At 41.8% G+C, this 21,282-nt stretch overlaps 1 protein-coding gene across 7 annotated transcripts in view; it reads right to left on the reverse strand.

Moving 5' to 3' along the window:
• Positions 1–361: 361 nt before the first annotated feature.
• The window catches only part of CPLANE1 (ciliogenesis and planar polarity effector 1), a 160,198-nt gene continuing 139,277 nt past the window's right edge, over positions 362–21,282 (reverse strand). For 4 of the 7 annotated variants that reach the window (XM_033179383.1, XM_033179380.1, XM_033179381.1 and 1 more), the window contains 4 exons: positions 14,751–14,875; positions 9,166–9,255; positions 2,415–2,593; positions 363–1,913 (listed from right to left, as the gene is read on the reverse strand). In XM_033179383.1, coding sequence (XP_033035274.1) covers positions 1,737–1,913; positions 2,415–2,593; positions 9,166–9,255; positions 14,751–14,875 — 571 coding nt within the window. In that variant the 3' untranslated portion in view covers positions 363–1,736. Of the gene's footprint in view, positions 1,914–2,414; positions 2,594–9,165; positions 9,256–14,750; positions 14,876–21,282 lie in introns of all 7 variants that reach the window. The other 3 variants (XM_033179384.1, XM_033179386.1, XM_033179388.1) reach the window with 1 other exon arrangement.

Genomic DNA, 21,282 nt, shown 5'->3' on the forward strand with positions numbered 1-21,282 from the left:
TACAAAATGGACAAAATATCTGAATGGACATTTCTTAAAAATGACATAAAAATGGCCAACAGGTATATGAAAAAATGCTCAATACTACTATCATGTGAAAAATGCAAGTCAATATCATAATGAGGTATCGTTGCACCCCGGTTAAAATGACTACTATAGGAAAGATGGAAAATAAATGCTTGTGGGCATACAGATAAAGGGGAATGCTCATACAGCCTTGGTGGGAATGCAAATTAGTACAGCAGCTATGGAAAACAGTATGGAGGTTCCTCAAATAATTAAAAATAGAACTACCATATGATCCAGCAATCCCATGGCTGGGTATATATCCAAAAGAAAGAAAATCAGTATATGAAAGAGATATCTGCACTTCCACATTTATTGCAGCTCTATTCACAACAGCTAAGATATAAAATTGATGTAAGTATCCAACAATGGATAAATAGCTAGAAGAAAAGGTTTGGAATGTTTCTAACACAAATAATGATAAATGTTTGAGGTGATGAATATCCCAATTACCCTGATTTCATTGCTAAACATTGTATGCATGTATTAAAATATCACATGCACCCCATTAAAAATGTACAAGTATCATGTATCAATACCCATAGAATACACAAAAAAGAAACAGAAAACGTTGTAAAATATTTTAAATGACAATAACAATTACATGACAATTAATAATAATGTTAGCATATAAAGCTATTTTCTAAAACAATTTAGTAAGGAGAGTGGCACTGTTTTATAGTTCAACAAATCTCTTTAATGTTTAGCTTAATAGAAGGCAGCTATTACCATACCTGCTTCTGCATTCAACTTGCTGCATATGTTGTAAAATCTGGCTTCACACAGGTAGATATTTGGAAAAAAGGGGGTATTTAATTGCTTTTTCAGATAATAGTGTGCTTTGATATTATACCAAACATTGATGAAGTAGTTGAAGGATCCTGGTTCTGAGTCAATTGTCATAAAAATTATCTCTTAAAACTATAACACTGTTGGAGCTCAATACCAAAACCTAACCAGGTCTCTGTACCATGGTTCTTACAAATTTAAGGTAAGCCTTCTAGAGCCTGGAGTCATATTCCCCTACTTTCCCGCCCAAAGCATCCACGCCTGTTTCTTCCTCCAAGGCTTCAGGCTGCAGGGCAGAAGACAGAAGATCTCCTGGCCTCCATGAAACTTGGCTTATTTAGAAATTCATGGTTGGTAAAATGTAGCTGGTTTTTCTTTTTTCTTTTCTTTTCACGGTTGGTAAAATGTAGTTGGCTAAACCCTGCATAGGTGTTTTAAAATAGGGTTCATAATTGAGTTCTCAGGTGAGACTGTGATTTTCTTCTCAAAGAAAAGAATTTTTTTCCCTATTAATCTATATATGGTTGTTTCTCAAAACTCAGAGGGTAATAAAGGAGGAGGCAAGATAGAATGTTTTTATTGAAAGTAGGTTATGCAAACTTGGCTTGAAAGGTACTTATCATTTTAAAAATTATGCCTAATGATGCAGCAAATACAAAAACATATAATACATCAATAGTCAACCTTTTCCCCATGAAGGCAAAGTTATTGAGAAATGTTTATTTTTCCTCTTGAAATGGCTAATCCAGTTAATAATATGATAGCAGATGGAAAATTCACATTGCTTCTTTCATTGCTTCTGTCCCTTAAACCTGTTAATCTTTCAGAATCACATTACTGAGGTGCTGGCCTGTGTATGGAAACAGAATGATATCCAGGTCTTACAGGTCCAGGGCCCAGTGGACAGACAGGCCCTGGTCCTCCACGCTGGCCACCATGTCTTCAATGGCATTCCAGTCCAGCTTGCTGAGGATGCTGCCAGTTCTCTCAGACACGCTGTCCATGCCGCCCACCCCAAAAGGATGCTCTGGCTCTTCCTCTTCAGTTGGAGACAAGTCCTATTGAATTGAAAAGATAGTCAGTTGTGGTCCTAGCCCCTAAAAACAAACAGAAAAACAAAAACAAAAAAACCTGGAGTGTGAACTAAGCTTTCAAAAATTCTAGAGTTGTTCATCCATCAAAGGGCTGAAGGAAATGTGCCAGGAAATAGGGCTGTCATTGCCCAGCACATCCAGATGGACAAGAGCTGAACATCATCTCACACAACGAGATGCTGGCACTGGATTCAAAGACAGGGAAGAATGGACGTTGATACTTGTAGTACGATTTTATATTCTTACATTTTGGTCATTTTTTAGTTAAAAAATACAGTCACAGAGAATTCTGAAAGATAAATGCTGGAGTACTAAGCCAAAAGGGAAGATGTTTTGCATCACGATTTCAAACTGACCTAACAACCTTTCAGTATTTCCACATCCCACAAAAAACAAACTAAAAAACAAACACAAAACCTGAAGAACATAGAGCAATCACTAGACAAAATCTAGAACAATGCTTACTTGTAGAAGGGAATTGTGGCTGTCATGAAGAATCTTACGGATTTCTGAAGGTATCGTCCAGGGACTCACCACAGTCTCCTCTCTCTCATACTCCACACACACCTGCTTGGTTTGAGGTGCAAGTCCAGCACTTCCATGTTTTTTTGTATGCTGCTGACTACGACATGGAGCATTAGGGCCTTTTAAGGGATAAGAACAAAGCATACATTGGGATGGATTGATTGATTGACTCATTTGTTAATTGTGACCTTTATCATCAAAGCAAAGGTAGTCACATTTTAAATAATATTCAAATCATAAGGTCTGGATATGGTTCACTTTGGGGTTCGAAAATTCCTGTCCTGTCAGTGTACGAGATGGAAAATGAATTCCAGCCTTCTTTGGATTTGAAAACTATTAGTAATTAATCTCTAAGACAAGAAAATTTAGGGAGGAGAGGCCACAGATATAACAGAACTGTGGAGAGGTCTTCACATCAAAAGTTGGGTGAACTCTGAAACCTGTGCCTTCCCTGTCTTTTACGGAAAGTCTTGTGAAAACTTCTTTTTTTCTTTTTTTTGAGATGGAGTCTTGCTCTGTCTCCCAGGCAGGAGTGCAGTGGCGCGATCTCAGCTCACTGCAAGCTACGCCTCCCAGGTTCAGGCCATTCTCCTGCCTCAGCCTCCCGAGTAGCTGGGATTACAGGCACCCGCCACCATGTCCAGCTAATTTTTTTGTATTTTTAGTAGAGACGAGGTTTCACCATCTTAGCCAGGATGGTCTTGATCTGCTGACCTCGTGATCTGCCCGCCTCGGCCTCCCAAAGTGCTGGGATTACAGGCGTGAGCCACCGCGCCCGGCCGTGAAAACTTAGAAGCAATGCTTTGGGCATCTTCACCCAGGCTTAATGCTTACAATCTGCCTTTGGGCAAAGGCATCACAGTGAGTGTGGTGACAACACATTATGACCCTCTTTCTTCTTACTGCATGTATCAGTATTTGTTGAAAAGAAACTTTCATTCCAGCTAATGCCCAGAAGCAGCTTAGTAAACCCACAAACCAATAAGGTTTCTCCGCACAAAGTCCTAGAGGAGCCTACCTCACCTAACACAATGTTCCAAAGCCAGCGTCACAGCATGTTCTACCCTTCAAGGTGATTTCAAGACATGGGGCAAGATGGGATTAGATCCCAAACAAGCAGTCATGTGGCTCCCTGAAGCAGGAAGAAGAGGTAGGACAGTGCTGAAGTTTGGGCCCTCTTTGTCTTTTGTAACTCTACCAACCTTATGTCCTTATGTACTTGAAGCTGAGGATATCTCCAAGAAATAAAGCCCCCAAAATAATCACAGCACACACTTTGGCATTTATATGGGCTAATAAGCACTTTTACATTCAGTCCCTTGAACTTACCAGATATTCATGCCTGGTCTTTGGATTTTCTAACACACCTCTGCTTTCCCTAGCTAACTTCATTTAGTTCCATGGCTTTAAATATCACCTACATGCTGATAACTCTCTAAAACCTGTACCTCCAGTCTCAAAGCTAACTGCCACTTCTTAAAATCTTTGCTTGGATGTGCCATAAACATCTGAACTTTAACAGGTCAAAAACCACACTGTTAATTTTTACCCCTAAACTGCCCCATCCCAGGAGACACTCAGGTTAAAGTCCAGTTGTTTATCTTTCTTTTTTTTTTGAGACGGAATCTCACTATGTCCCCAGGCTGGAGTGTAGTGGTGCGATTTCAGCTCGCTGCAACCTCCGCCTCCCGGATTCAAGTGATTTTCCTGTCTCAGCCTCCCGAGTAGCTGGGATTACAGGCATGCGCCACCATGCCCAGCTAATTTTGGTATTTTTAGTAGAGATGGGGTTTCACCATGTTGGCCAGGCTGGTCTGGAACTCCTGGCCTCAAGTGATCTGCCTGCCTCAGCCTCCCAAACTGCTGGGATTACAGTCGTGAGCCACTGTGCCCTGCCTCATCCTTCTTTCTTATACATGTCACATCCAATCATCAGCAAGTCCTAATTTTGTCTATCTTCAAAATATATCCAAATCAAACCATTTCCCCCATCTCCATTGTTAAAACCCTAGCCCAAGCAATCTATCCTTGTATGCTGTCTTCTTTTTCTCCACATGTTCTAAAACATAAATTATTTTATCTCTGCTTAATTGCCTAAAATGGAGTCTCACTGGATCTCAAGTAAAATCCAAACTCCTTGCCTTAGCCTACAGTATCTAGCCCATCTCTTCCACCATATCTCTTGTCACTTTTCCATATTGATCTTTTCTGTCATACCAACTTTGTTTCTGTACCAGGGCTCTGAACTTTCTGTTCTGCCTTATCTTTATATAACACTCTTACCAGAACTTTGAACTTCTGCCTGAAACTGTTTTGCCTTATCTTTACCTAACAATCTCCTTTTCATCATTTAAGATCTTCACTTCAACATCACCTTCTCTTTTTCTAACTTTTTTTTTTTTTTTTTTTTTTGAGACGGAGTCTCGCTCTGTCGCCCAGGCTGGAGTGCAGTGGCCAGATCTCAGCTCACTGCAAGCTCCGCCTCCCGGGTTTACGCCATTCTCCTGCCTCAGCCTCCCGAGTAGCTGGGACTACAGGCGCCCGCCACCTCGCCCAGCTAGTTTTTTGTATTTTTTAGTAGAGACGGGGTTTCACCGTGTTAGCCAGGATGGTCTCAATCTCCTGACCTCGTGATCCGCCCGTCTCGGCCTCCCAAAGTGCTGGGATTACAGGCTTGAGCCACCGCGCCCGGCCTCTTTTTCTCAATTTTTATTTAATTTTTAATTTGCTTCATACTAAGAGCTGGAGTAAGAGTTTCACCTTCTCAAAGAGACCTTCAACCACCCTTGCTAGAGTAGTTCCAACTAGCCAGCCTCATTCTCCCTTATTGATGTGCTGCTTTCTGTGTTGTTCATGAGTAACAGTGCCTGGTATGTTGTAGAAGCTCAATGGGCAGTTGCTGAGTGAATACTCTTCCTGACAGTTCTATGGAGAAAGCATTATTTTATTTATTTATTTTTTTGAGATGGAGTCTTGCTCTGTCGCCCAGGCTGGAGTGCAGTGGCCAGATCTCAGCTCACTGCAACCTCTGCCTCCCGGGTTCACGCCATTCTCCTGCCTCAGCCTCCCGAGTAGCTGGGACCACAGGCGCCCGCCACCTCTCCCGGCTAATTTTTTGTATTTTTAGTAGAGACGGGGTTTCACCGTGTTAGCCAGGATGGTCTCGATCTCCTGACCTCGTGATCCGCCCGTCTCGGCCTCCCAAAGTGCTGGGATTACAGGCTTGAGCCACCGCGCCCGGCCACGAATAGATCTATTAATTTGCATCCACAAGGTGGCAGCTTTCCAAAAGCTTCTTCCTGGATTAGTGCCAAAGGGAAGGGAGCAGTGGTACAGACAGCTTAGGGATTTTTCTTTTGACTAGCCCCAAGAGTCTGAAAAAGAAACAAAGCTAACATCATTTGGTAGCACCTGCTACTGTAATATCCAGTGTGAGAGCTATGCTCTAGTTGAAAAGGTTTGACATTTTTTCTGCTACTTAAAGACATCAGAGAGTATTTTGAAATGCCACTGAAAGTCCCATGTTAAAATAATTCAGTAAATTATTTTTCAGTAAATATTATTCAGTAAATAATTATTTCAGTATATATTAATAAGAAACAAATTTTGAAAAACCTTATAAAGGAAAAAATCTACAAGCAGATCACAGGAATGCATATGAGAACAAATACTGTGGTAAAAAAGAAAACAGTCATTAAAACAGAAAAAGTGAGACTGAAAGAGAAACCAATGAGTGGTTAAGCAACACAACCACAAGAGTAGGCTTCCACTTCAAAGCAGATGGGAACAAGTGGAGGTGGGGTGCTAAAGTATCCTTCAAGTATTCACGATATGACTAGAGATTAGCAAAGACTACAAACATCAACTAATCCCAACCCCATCTTGGCTACAATTAATTTGGTATCTAGACATTGACACTCTTGTTTTGTCAAATGAACATGATTATTGCCAGCTAGAAAGAATGACAAAATCAAACCACTACCTAGTCTGCTAAAATTACAGTTAAGAGTCTTGCACTTTAGGATAAATCTTCACCTATGGGGTATTACAAACCTTGAGAGGCTATCACTGGGTTTCTCTCACCTTGCTTTACCTAGAGATGGTTTTGTAATATCCTTCCTTTCAGATCATAATGCATTTTTCTAGGGTTTATCTGGGATATCCAATTTGAGATAAAAATATAATATGAGAAAATTTCTGTGAAACTGAGCATGCATAAGCCTTTTCAAGGTAAACTGTCCTGCCCCATCGGACAGTGAAAGCTTTCTAAAGTGAAAGGTAAGTTACAGATCAAGAAGACACCCCACAGCAGAAACCAGACTGCCAAGTACACTGGCTTCCCTCAGCAAAGGAAGTACTCTTTCTCTAGGATGATGGGCACTGACACTCAGTTTCTTTATAACATAACACCAAACAGTGTCTACAGAGTCTAGCCTGAGAAATCTGAAACTGGATGATAAAACTAAACCTATTACCTCCACCATTCCCAAAGAAAATCCTGCTTCTTTTCTTGCTCTACTTGTGTCAATTTGTGGGTCACAGTCTATCTAAGCACTTAAGCTAGAAAGTTGGAGTCATACACATTTCCAACTTTCAGAGGCAGGGTTACCATTGAACAATGAAACAAATATGTACAGCTTTCTATGGGCAAGGCCTCATGTTAGATTATAATGACCTCAAGAACACAAAACTCTGGATCTCTGGGACTTTCAAAAACAAAACAATATAATGGTACAAGTAATTTCAACTGTTTTGAGAGGTAACATTGTATTTGGGGAACATTTGATCTGTTGAACTAGACATTGCTAGATATTTGCTTTGAAAAGAATAAAAAGCTATTGAGTACTCTAAACTAGAAAATAATTCATAATGGATAAAAAGGAAAGACTTTGAAAGTGAGAAAAGCTAGCATGGGATTTAGAAGCTGATATGGTTTGGCTGTGTCCTCAACCAAAACTCATCTTGAATTGTAGTTCCCATAATTCCCATGTGCTGTGGGAGGGGCCAGGTGGGAGGTAATTGAATCATGGGGGCAGTTACCTTCATGCTGCTGTTCTTGTGATAGTGGGCTCTCATGAGATCTGATGGTTTTATAAAGGGGAGTTCCCGTGAATACGCTCTCTTGCCTGCCACCATGTAAGACTTGACTTTGCTTCTCCTTTGCCTTTTACCATGATTGTGAGGCCTCCATAGCCATGTGAAACTGTGAGTCCATTAAACCTCTCCTTTTACATTACCCAGTCCCAGGTATGTATTAGCAGCGTGAGAACAGACTAATACACAAGCACAGGAAATGATGCTTTGAGGATTCAAATTGATCCAAATGACCAGAAACTTGGGTTTTAATGCGTACACGGGGAAAAGAGTAGAAAAAGTACCAAATGCATCGTCTAGAAAATACAGCCATAGACATTAAAAAGTTGATAAATGAGTTAAATAATGGATTACACATAGGTAAAACGAGATAGGGTAAACTGAACGACGGATCTGCAAAGTAATGAGCCAGTAGTAGAGAACGAGGCATAATACCAAGCCTAGGCTAATTACTTTGTATTTCTCATCATTTCTCACAGTACATATAAATTAGTGGGGTTTGTTTTGTTTTGTTTTGAGACAGTCTCACTCTGTTGCCAGGCTGGAGTGCAGTGGTGCAATCTCGGCTCACTGCAACCTCCACCTGCTGGGTTCAAGCGATTCTCCTGCCTCAGCCTCCTGAGTAGCTGGGACTACGGGTGCATGCCACCATGCCCAGCTAATTTTTGTATTTTTAGTAGAGACGGGATTTCACCATGTTAACCAGGATGGTCTCAATTTCTTGACCTCGTGATCCACCCGTCTTGGCCTCCCAAAGTGCTAAGATTATAGGCATGAGCTACCGCGCCCAGCCAAATCAGTGGGTTTTTAAAAAATAATTACCCCTACCAAATTTAGTTCTGTTCTTTCAATAGGGGATAACTGCACAGATTTCATTGGGTTTAATGTGAGGATCAAGTGAGATAATGCACATGAGGTGTGAACATAATGCCTGGCATAGAGTAAATGCTCTATACCTATTAGCTACTATTGTTATTGTTTTAAGGATATCTGAACAAGTCATTTAACTTCTCTATGTCTGTTCTCATAGTAAGACACGGATAATAGTTACCCTGTTCACCTACCAAGGTAGTTACATATATCCTCACTACTATAATCTGTATTTTTTCCAGGTGAGAAAATTAAGGATACATAAATGGGTTAGAAATTTGTGTAAGGTTGAGTAAGTGGTTAACTTGATTCCATAAAGCTACTCCAAAACTTCTTCTCTGAACCACTGCAGCACAGAGTCACAGCATTCACTCTGAAATCTATATTTGAAATTGAGTGATTTATAATTTTTAAAAATTTAGTATTAAGGGCCAGGCACAGTGGCTCATGCTAAAGCCCACGCACAGTCGCAGGACTTTGGGAGGCCAAGATGGGTAGATCACCTGAGGTCAGGAGTTCAAGACCAGCCTGGCCAACATGGCAAAACCCCATCTCTACGAAAAATACAAAAATTAACCGGGCGCGGTGGTGGGCACCTGTAATCCCAGCTACTGGGAGGCTGAGGCAGGAGAATCGCTTGAACCCAGGAGCCGAGATCGTGCCATTGCACTTCAGCCTAAGAAAATTTAGTATTAAGTCTGAGAACTTTATCTTCTTTATCCCTTACCTTTTCGGAAGGTAACTGGAGACTGCATAGCCTTTCTTACTGATGCTTTGGCTCCACCAGCTTTTTTCTGTATGGTGAAAGTGGCAGTTCCTGTACAGACAAACATTATTAATCTTCCATAGGCATTCATGATTTTTATATATATTGTGAGTTATTTGAGGACAGGCATCTTCTCCTGATCAGCTCTGAATCTACTCACCAAGACCTTTTCACAGTAGGGGCCCAATAAATGGTGGCTGGTTTGAACCAAGGCGGCAAAACATAAGTGCAGACAAAGAAAGGGAACACTCTGCTTTGACACCTGGTATCCTTCAAGCACAGCCATATTCTTGTTTCAAATAGCAAATGTGTTTTGACGTTTCTGGCAACTGGAAAAGCTAGGAACATAATACACCTCTTAGCAGTAAACACCTAGACAAAATGCCAAGTTAAATTTTATCAACAGAATGATTAGTTTCTTTTACTCAAAGATTAATAACAATCATTTACTTCCATGTTATGCAATATGTTCTCTTATTAATATAATCCTCAACAACTCTCTGAGGTAGGTTTCAGATAACTTATCTGAGGGCAAAAATCAGCAGCAGAGCTGGGATATAAACCTAAGTTCAGGGGATTTTAAAACTTAGACTTTTATTTCTTTTTTTTTTTTTTTGAGATGGAGTCTCGTTCTGTCACCAAGCTGGAGTATAGTGGTGCAATCTCTGTTCACTGCAACCTCCACCTCCCAGGGTCAGATTCCCCCGCCTCGGCCTCCCAAGCAGCTAGGACTGCTGGTGCGTGGGCCCGGCTACCTTTTTGTATTTTTAGTAGAGATGGGGTTTCACCATGTTGGCCAGGATGGTCTCGATCATCTGACCTTGTGATCTGCCTGCCTCAGCCTCCCAAAGTGCTGGGATTACAGGCATGAGCCACCATGCCCAGCTGACTTTTACTTTTTTATGCCTAAGATGCTTCTCGGTTACTAATCACATAATCTTTGTATTGTAGTTGACAGAACTAAACATAAAACAAGCAACAATAACACAAACTACTCCTGGCCAGGCACGGTGGCTTATGCCTGTAATTCTTGCACTTTGGGAGGCCAATGTGGGAAGACTGCTTGAGCCCAGGAGTTTGAGAACAGCCTGGACAACATGGCAAGACTCTTGTCTCTACGAAAAAATTTAAAAATTACCTGGGTGTGGTGGTGCTCACCGGTAGTTCCAGCCATTCAAGAGGCTGAGGTGTCTAACATACCACTAGGCACGGTGGCTCATGTCTATAATCCCATCATTTTGGGAGGCCAAAGCTGGCAGATCACTTGAGGCCAGGAGTTTGTGACCAGCCTGGCCAACATGGTGAAACCCTGTCCCTACTAAAAAATACAAAAATTAGTTGGGCGTGGTGGTGTGAGCCTGTAGTCCCCGTTACTCCAAAGGCTGAGGCAGGAGAATTGCTTGAACCTAGAGGGCAGAGGTTGCAGTGAGCTGAGATCACACCACTGCACTCCAGTCTGGGTGACAGAGCAAGACTCTGCCTCAAAAAAACAAACAAAAAAAACAGAAACAAAAAAAGGCTGAAGTGAGAGGATCATCTGAGCCAGGGAGGTCAAGGTTGCAGTGAGCCATGATCACACCACTGCACTTCCATCTGGGCGACAGAATGAGTTCCTGTGTCAAAACAAACAAACTCTTAACAGTATGGAAGCAGGGCTGAAGAAATTAGCCAAAAACTACATACTGCTTCACAAGATAGAAAGCAACATACAGCCAAACTCCCAAGTACATTAAGAAAAACTCTTCATTTACAAATGAACTGCAGTGCATTTGAAAATCTTGATGGAGCCTCACCTCCCCACATGTGCAATGACTGAACTTGACCTATGTGAGTTCAGGTTATCTGTATCACTGACAAGGAAAAGGTCTGGAATCAGTCTTGCCTGGGTTTCCCTTCATTCTCCCAAACACTGGGGGACCTGAAACTTCTGAATGTAGCCAGGTGAAATGGTTGGGTGTGGGTGTGACAGAGGCCACAAGAACAAGGGGAGCCACAGCCTGCTCTACTGAGGCAGAGAAGTCAGAATATCCACAAGCACTCAGGCTGCCTCTTTTATCTTTGCCTTAAAAGACAGGACAATAGCCAGGCATATGGTATTATTCTCTGACGTGATATAAATACTATAATACCTGCCTATTAATATCCTTGAACAATAATTTGTTTATAAATAGCTATGCTTAGGCAAAAAGCTCAATAACTATTTTTTCCATTTATCCATTTGTTCAATGTTTGAGTATTTCATTTGTTCAATGTGAGGGGTAATATGAAGATGAATAAGGGAATACTGCTGCAACGTATTCTAGTATGGGGCATGAAGTTTACAGGTAACAATAACAGGACGCCTGTTGTAGTGCTTCAAGAGGGACATAAACACGTGACTAAGGGTTCAAAGAACAGAAAAATAACTGCTTTGGCCACCATTATCTCTAACTTTCATAGCAACCATGCAGATTAAATATAAGCCTCAATTTAGAAATGAGAATGTAGAATTTCAAGTTGATTATATCAGATTGGACAAACTAAATAATTACGATTAGGAATGTCTTCAGACATACAGAAGTGAGACATTCAAGGTATAAGGGAGCATAAATCATGTCATGCGGTTGGAAAACAAGCTGCTGAGCAGCACAGGTTCTATGGGGAAAGGAGGTCAAGGAAGCAGGAGAACACACAGAGGATGCTTGAAGGCCAAGCAGAGGGTCTAGACGTTTTTGCATGGGTATGAGTGTTGCTGAGGGTTTCTGAGACCAGGAGTAGCAGGAGCACCTCCTCAGCATAATCCAGCAAGGGCAGGTGAGATTAACGGAAAGACAGGCTAAGGCCACAGCAACTGTCAAAGCACAAGGTAAAAATAAAGACTTGAAATTGAACATATATAACAGGAAGACATATTTCTGTATAATTCAAGACTTTTTCATCAGATGTTAAGAAACCATTAGATGTTAAGAAACCATCAGATGTTCTTAAAACCTTGACAATTTTAGATATGTGTTTAATTCTGGCAAATATATCAGGTGTAAAATAATTTTTTTTAAAAAAGTATGGTTCACTATTTTAAAATTTCAGTTTTAAAAGAGCAGTATTTTCTTACTGTAATTTGTCAATCAAAAAAGCCAAGAGCTGGTCAGGCATGATAGCTCACACCTGTAATCCCGGCACTTTGGGAGGCTGAGGTGGGTAGATGCTTGAGCTCAGGAGTTCAAGACCAGCCTGGGCAACACAGCGAGACCTCCCCCCATCTCTACAAAAAACTAACAAATAACCAAAAATTAGCTGAGAATGGTAGCACACACCTATAATCACAGCTACTCGGGAGGTTGAGGTGGGAGACGTCTGTTGAGCCTAGGAGGCAAAGGTTGCAGTAAGTCAAGATTATCGCACAGCACTCCAGACTGGGCGACAGACTCTGTCTCAAAAAAAAAAAAAAAAAAAAAGCCAAGAGCTAACCAAATCATGAAGGGTTTCATCTAAAGAATTGGGATTTATGGAAATTTCAATTTTCTAAATTGAGGCAGCATATTGAAGTGTTGGTTCTATGTGTGTAGGCTCTAGACCCACCCTAGGATTAAATCTTGGCTCTACCACTTCCTAGTTGTATGATCTTGGGCAATTATTTGAGCTTTCTATCTGCCTTGGTTTCCTCGTCTTTAAAGTGGGAACATAATAGCACCTATCTCACAGGGTTGTAATTAAAGAACATAAACAGAACCTGCCACATAATTAGTTGTTATTCTACTTTTTTTTTTTTTTTGAGACAGAGTCTCGCTCTGTCACCAGGCTGGAGTGCAGTGTTGCGATCTCAGCTCACTGCAACCTCTGCCTCTTAGGTTCAAGCGATTCTCCTGCTTCAGCCTCCAGAGTAGCTGGGACTACAGGCGCATACCACTATGCCCAGCTAATTTTAGTATTTTCAGTAGAGACGGGGTTTCACCATGTTGGCCAGGATCTTCTCAGTCTCTTGACCTTGTAATCTGCCCGCCTCGGCCTCCCAAAGTGCTGGGATTACAGGCATGAGCCACCACACTGGGCTTATTTTGCATTTGTAAATGTACACATTTATATTACATGTCAGCTATTATAATACATTCTTAATATATAAACATATTACAAATAACTATGTTTTACTTTAGTAATCAAAACTCAAATATGGCACAATTACCTAAAGAAAGGTTAGTAAATAATGGATATATCTTGAAAAGTGGAAAAGAATTTTTTTTTTTTTTTTTTTTTTTTGAGACGGAGTCTCGCTCTGTCTCGCGGGCTGGAGTGCAGTTGCCGGATCTCAGCTCACTGCAAGCTCCGCCTCCCGGGTTTAAGCCATTCTCCTGCCTCAGCTTCCCAAGTAGCTGGGACTACAGGTGCCCGCCACCTCGCCCGGCTAGCTTTTTGTATTTTTTAGTAGAGACGGGGTTTCAACGTGTTAGCCAGGATGGTCTGGATCGGCTGACCTCGTGATCCGCCCGTCTCGGCCTCCCAAAGTGCTGGGATTACAGGCTTGAGCCACCGCGCCCGGCCTGGAAAAGAATTTTCAAAGGATAAAAACATGATATTATTTCAATCTGAGCTTCTTAGCATTTCTCTTCTGTGATGTATTCATCCTGCAATCTATCAGAACTTGATTTGTTCAAATGCCTACATCTTTAGCCAGATATACAAAAGAAACAGACTCCCAAAAAAGTTATATCTAATACCCTGACTCTTCAAATGCTATTATAAAAAAGCCATTCGGCCGGCTGCAGTGGCTCACGCCTGTAATCTCAGCACTTTGGGAGGCTAAGGCGGGCGGATCACCCGAGGTCAGGAGTTTGAGACCAGCCTGACCAACATGGAGAAACCCCGTCTCTTCTAAAAATACAAAATTAGCCAGGCGTGGTGGTGCATACCTATAATCCCAGATATTTGGGAGGCCGAGGCAGGAAAATCGCTTGAACCCGGGAGGCGGAGGTTGTAGTAAGCCAAGGTCACACTACTGGCACTCCAGCCTGGCAAACGAGCAAAACTCCGTCTCAAAAAAACGAAAAATAAAAAAATAGTCATTCAAGGCCAGGCGTGGTGGCTCACGCCTGTAATCCCACCACTTTGGGAGGCAGAAGCAGGTGGATCACCAGGTCAGGAGATCAAGACCATCCTGGTTAACATGGTGAAACCCATCTCTACTAAAAAAATATTAAAAATTAGCCAGGCATGGTGGTAGGCGCCTGTAGTCCCAGCTACTTGGAAAGCTGAGGCAGGAGAATGGCGTGAACCCGGGAGGCAAAGCTTGCAGTGAGCCGAGATCTCACCACTGCACTCTAGCCTGGGCGACAGAGCGAGACTCCGCCTCAAAAAAAAAACAAAGCCATTCATTTAGAAAAATTCCTAGGGCCTTACTTCAAAGCAGAAAAAAAAAAAAATTACAGCTAAGTCTTTATCAATGCTTTGCATTATGTTCAAATCAGAACGCCTCTTTACTAAGACTTATACCTTTTACTAATGAAAACACAACTTTGGAAACAAGAAGGAATAGGTCCAAATCAGACAATTTACAAAAAAGCTTTAAGTCTTACCATGTGGCCAAGGTGAGCCTTGAGGTTGCCCAAAAGACTTTCTCTTATGGATGTAACTTGGTTTGGACATATATTTGACTTTCCCAGGTCGATTTATTAGAAAACTGTAACCATGTTGATTCTCTCTATAGTAGAAATCACATAATTATTATATTCCTAGAATCTCATATCAGTGATAAACTTTAATATTTCAAAAAGCCCAAATTAAGCTGGGCACAGTAGCGCAAGCCTATAGCCCCAGCTCCTGGGGAGGGTGAGACAGGAGGATCACTGGAACCCAGAGGCTCGAGCTGTGGTGTGCCATGATTGCACCTGTGAATGCCACTGCACTCCAGCCTGGGTGACAGAGCAAGACCCCGTTACTTTAAGGAAAAAAAATGGACCAAAATATAGCTCAGATTATATTCACTTGATACTGCCTATTCTGTACCTCAGTGATACACTTAACATATAACTCTCAACAAATTATTCTTTGTATCTCATACCTCAAACTTCATTTTTTTCACAAAATTTTTTTGTGGTTATCTCACTCCCCATTTCAAATTATCCATATACTGGGAGGGGCGGAGCAAGATGGCCGAATAGGAACAGCTCCAGTCTCCAACTCCCAGCGCGAGCGACACAGAAGACCGGTGATTTCTGCATTTTCAACTGAGGTACTGGGGTCATCTCTCTAGGGAGTGCCGGACAATCGGTGCTGGTCAGCTGCTGCAGCCTGACCAGCGAGAGCTGAAGCAGGGCGAGGCATCGCCTCACCTGGAAGCCTTGCAAGGGGGAAGGAAATCCGTTTTCCTAGCCAGGGGAACTGAGACACACAACACCTGGAAAATCGGGTAACTCCCACCCCAATACTGCACTTTAAGCAAACGGGCACACCAGGAGAATATATCCCACACCTGGCCGGGAGGGTCCCATGCCCACGGAGCCTCCCTCACTGCTAACTCAGCAGTCTGCGGCGATCTATCCGCAAGGCAGCAGCAAGGCTGGGGGAGGGGCAACCGCCATTGCTGAGGCTTAAGTAGGTAAACAAAGCCGCTGGGAAGCTCGAACTGGGTGGAGCTCACAGCAGCTCAAGGAAGCCTGCCTGTCTCTGTAGACTCCACCTCTGGGGACAGCCCACAGCTGAAGTCCAATAGGGGAAGCAGCGGGGGCCGGTGCAAACGCGAAGGACTCTGTCTGACAGCTTTGGGGAGAGCCGTGGATCTCCCAACGCGGAGGCTGAGATCCGAGAACGGACAGACTGCCTGCTCAGGTGGGTCCCTGACCCCTGAGTAGCCTAGCTGGGAGACATCCCCCACTAGGAGCAGTCTGACACCCCACAACTCACAGGGTGGAGTCACCCCTGAGAGGAAACTTCCAAAGGAAGAATCAGACAGGTACACTCGCTGTTCAGCAATATTCTATCTTCGGCAACCTCTGCTGCTGATACCCAGGCAAACAGGGTCTGGAGTGGACCTCAAGCAATCTCCAACAGACCAACAGACAGTCCTTCTGACTGTCAGACGGAAAACTATCAAACAGGAAGGACACCTATACCAAAACCCCATCAGTACGTCACCATCATCAAAGACCAGAGACAGATAAAACCACAAAGATGGGGAAGAAGCAGGGCAGAAAAGCTGGAAATTCAAAAAATAAGAGCGCATCTCCCCCTGCAAAGGAGCGCAGCCCATCGCCAGCAACGGATCAAAGCTGGTCAGAGAATGACTTTGACGAGATGAGAGAAGAAGGCTTCAGTCCATCAAACTCATCAAACTTCTCAGAGCTAAAGGAGGAATTACGTACCCAGCGCAAAGAAACTAAAAATCTTGAAAAAAGAGTGGAAGAATTGACAGCTAGACTAATTAATGCAGAGAAGGTCATAAACGAAATGACAGAGATGAAAACCATGACACGAGAAATACGTGACAAATGCACAAGCTTCAGTAACCGACTCGATCAACTGGAAGAAAAGAGTATCAGCGATTGAGGATCAAATGAATGAAATGAAGCGAGAAGAGAAACCAAAAGAAAAAAGAAGAAAAAGAAATGAACAAAGCCTGCAAGAAGTATGGGATTATGTAAAAAGACCAAATCTACGTCTGATTGGGGTACCTGAAAGTGAGGGGGAAAATGGAACCAAGTTGGAAAACACTCTTCAGGATATCATCCAGGAGAACTTCCCCAACCTAGTAGGGCAGGCCAACATTCAAATTCAGGAAATACAGAGAACGCCACAAAGATACTCCTCCAGAAGAGCAACTCCAAGACACATAATTGCCAGATTCACCAAAGTTGAAATGAAGGAAAAAATCTTAAGGGCAGCCAGAGAGAAAGCTCGGGTTACCCACAAAGGAAGCCCATCAGACTAACAGCAGATCTCTCGGCAGAAACTCTACAAGCCAGAAGAGAGTGGGGGCCAATATTCAACGTTCTTAAAGAAAAGAATTTTCAACCCAGAATTTCATATCCAGCCAAACTAAGTTTCATCAGTGAAGGAGAAATAAAATCCTTTACAGATAAGCAAATGCTTAGAGATTTTGTCACCACCAGGCCTGCCTTACAAGAGACCCTGAAGGAAGCCCTAAACATGGAAAGGAACAACCGGTACCAGCCATTGCAAAAACATGCCAAAATGTAAAGACCATCGAGGCGAGGAAGAAACTGCATCAACTAACGAGCAAAATAACCAGTTAATATCATAATGACAGGATCAAGTTCACACATAACAATATTAACCTTAAATGTAAATGGACTAAATGCTCCAATTAAAAGACACAGACTGGCAAACTGGATAAAGAGTCAAGACCCATCAGTCTGCTGTATTCAGGAGACCCATCTCACATGCAGAGACATACATAGGCTCAAAATAAAGGGATGGAGGAAGATCTACCAAGCAAATGGAGAACAAAAAAAAGCAGGGGTTGCAATCCTAGTCTCTGATAAAACAGACTTTAAACCATCAAAGATCAAAAGAGACAAAGAAGGCCATTACGTAATGGTAAAGGGATCAATTCAACAGGAAGAGCTAACTCTCCTAAATATATGCACCCAATACAGGAGCACCCAGATTCATAAAGCAAGTCCTTAGAGACCTACAAAGAGACTTAGGCTCCCATACAATAATAATGGGAGACTTCAACACCCCACTGTCAACATTAGACAGATCAACGAGACAGAAAGTTAACAAGGATATCCAGGAATGAACTCATCTCTGCACCAAGCGGACCTAATAGACATCTATAGAACTCTCCACCCCAAATCAACAGAATATACATTCTTCTCAGCACCACATCGCACTTATTCCAAAATTCACCACATAATTGGAAGTAAAGCACTCCTCAGCAAATGTAAAAGAACAGAAATTATAACAAACTGTCTCTCAGACCACAGTGCAATCAAACTAGAACTCAGGACTAAGAAACTCAATCCAAACCGCTCAACTACATGGAAACTGAACAACCTGCTCCTGAATGACTACTGGGTACATAACGAAATGAAAGCAGAAATAAAGATGTTCTTTGAAACCAATGAGAACAAAGATACAACATACCAGAATCTCTGGGACACATTTAAAGCAGTGTGTAGAGGGAAATTTATAGCACTAAATGCCCACAAGAGAAAGCAGGAGAGATCTAAAATTGACACTCTAACATCACAATTAAAAGAACTTGAGAGGCAAGAGCAAACACATTCAAAAGCTAGCAGAAGGCAAGAAATAACTAAGATCAGAGCAGAACTGAAGGAGAGAGAGACACAAAAAACCCTCCAAAAAATCAATGAATCCAGGAGTTGGTTTTTTGAAAAGATCAACAAAATTTAGAGACCGCTAGTAAGACTAATAAAGAAGAAAAGAGACAGGAATCAAACAGACGCAATAAAAAATGATAAAGGGGATATCACCACCGACCCCACAGAAATACAAACAACCATCAGAGAATACTATAAACACCTCTATGCAAATCAACTAGAAAATCTAGAAGAAATGGATAATTTCCTGGACACTTACACTCTCCCAAGACTAAATCAGGAAGAAGTTGAATCCCTGAATAGACCAATAGCAGGCTCTGAAATTGAGGCAATAATTAATAGCCTACCCACCAAAAAAAGTCCAGGACCAGATGGATTCACAGCTGAATTCTACCAGAGGTACAAGGAGGAGCTGGTACCATTCCTTCTGAAACTATTCCAATCAATAGAAAAAGAGGGAATCCTCCCTAACTCTTTTTATGAGGCCAACATCATCCTGATACCAAAGCCTGGCAGAGACACAACAAAAAAGAGAATTTTAGACCAATATCCCTGATGAACATCCATGCAAAAATTCTCAATAAAATACTGGCAAACCAGATTCAGCAGCACATCAAAAAGCTTATCCACCATGATCAAGTGGGCTTCATCCCTGGGATGCAAGGCTGGTTCAACATTCGCAAATCAATAACGTAATCCAGCATATAAACAGAACCAAAGACAAGAACCACATGATTATCTCAATAGATGCAGAAAAGGCTTTTGACAAAATTCAACAGCCCTTCATGCTAAAAACGCTCAATAAAGTCGGTATCGATGGAACGTACCTCAAAATAATAAGAGCTATTTATGACAAACCACAGCTAATATCATACTGAATGGGCAAAAACTGGAAAAATTCCCTTTGAAACCTGGCACAAGACAGGGATGCCCTCTCTCACCACTCCTATTCAACATAGTGTTGGAAGTTCTGGCTAGGGCAATCAGGCAAGAGAAAGAAATCAAGGGTATCCAGTTAGGAAAAGAAGAAGTCAAATTGTCCCTGTTTACAGATGACATGATTGTATATTTAGAAAACCCCATTGTCTCAGCCCAAAAGCTCCTTAAGCTGATAAGCAACTTCAGCAAAGTCTCAGGATACAAAATTAATGTGCAAAAATCACAAGCATTCTTATACACCAGTAACAGACAAGCAGAGAGCCAAATCAGGAATGAACTTCCATTCACAATTGCTTCAAAGAGAATAAAATACCTAGGAATCCAGCTTACAAGAGATGTAAAGGACCTCTTCAAGGAGAACTACAAACCACTGCTCAGTGAATAAAAAGGACACAAACAAATGGAAGAACATACCATGCTCATGGATAGGAAGAATCAATATCGTGAAAATGGCCATACTGCCCAAGGTTTTTATAGATTCAATGCCATCCCCATCAAGCTACCAATGAGTTTCTTCACAGAATTGGAAAAAACTGCTTTAAAGTTCATATGGAACCAAAAAAGAGCCCGCATTGCCAAGACAATCCTAAGTCAAAAGGACAAAGCTGGAGGTGTCACGCTACCTGACTTCAAACTATACTACAAGGCTACAGTAACCAAAACAGCATGGTACTGGTACCACAACAGAGATCAAGACCAATGGAACAGAACAGAGTCCTCAGAAATAATACCACACATCCACAGCCATCTGATCTTTGACAAACCTGAGAGAAACAAGAAATGGGGAAAGGATTCCCTATTTAATAAATGGTGCTGGGAAAATTGGCTAGCCATAAGTAGAAAGCTGAAACTGGATCCTTTCCTTACCCCTTATACGAAGATTAATTCAAGATGGATTAGAGACTTAAATGTTAGACCTAATACCATAAAAACCCTAGAAGAAAATCTAGGTAGTACCATTCAGGACATAGGCATGGGCAAGGACTTCATGTCTAAAACACCAAAAGCAACGGCAGCAAAAGCCAAAATGGACAAATGGGATCTAATTAAACTAAAGAGCTTTTGCACAGCTAAAGAAACTACCATCAGAGTGAACAGGCAACCTACAGAATGGGAGAACATTTTTGCAACCTACTCATCTGACAAAGGGCTAATATCCAGAATCTACAAAGAACTCAAACAAATATACAAGAAAAAAACAAACAACCCCATCAAAAAGTAGGGAAAGGATATGAACAGACATTTCTCAAAAGAAGACATCCAAACAGCCAACAGACACATGAAAAAATGCTCATCATCACTCGCCATCAGAGAAATGCAAATCAAAACCACAATGAGATACCATCTCACACCAGTCAGAATGGCAATCATTAAGAAGTCAGGAAACAACAGGTGTTGGAGAGGATGTGGAGAAATAGGAACACTTTTACACTGTTGGCGGGACTGTAAACTAGTTCAACCATTATGGAAAACAGTATGGCGATTCCTCAAGGATCTAGAACTAGATGTACCATATGACCCAGCCATCCCACTACTGGGTATATACCCAAAGGATTATAAATTACTCTACTACAAAGACACATGCACACGTATGTTTATTGCGGCACTATTCACAATAGCAAAGACTTGGAATCAACCCAAATGTCCATCTGTGACAGACTGGATTAAGAAAATGTGGCACATATACACCATGGAATACTATGCAGCCATCAAAAAGGATGAGTTTGCATCCTTTGTAGGGACATGGATGCAGCTGGAAACCATCATTCTTTGCAAACTATCACAAGAAGAGAAAACCAAACACTGCATGTTCTCACTCATAGGTGGGAACTGAACAATGAGATCACTTGGACTGGGGAAGGGG

The sequence above is a fragment of the Trachypithecus francoisi genome, unplaced genomic scaffold (genome assembly GCF_009764315.1).
Source record: "Trachypithecus francoisi isolate TF-2019V2 unplaced genomic scaffold, Tfra_2.0 Lachesis_group2, whole genome shotgun sequence".
NCBI lineage: Eukaryota > Metazoa > Chordata > Mammalia > Primates > Cercopithecidae > Trachypithecus > Trachypithecus francoisi.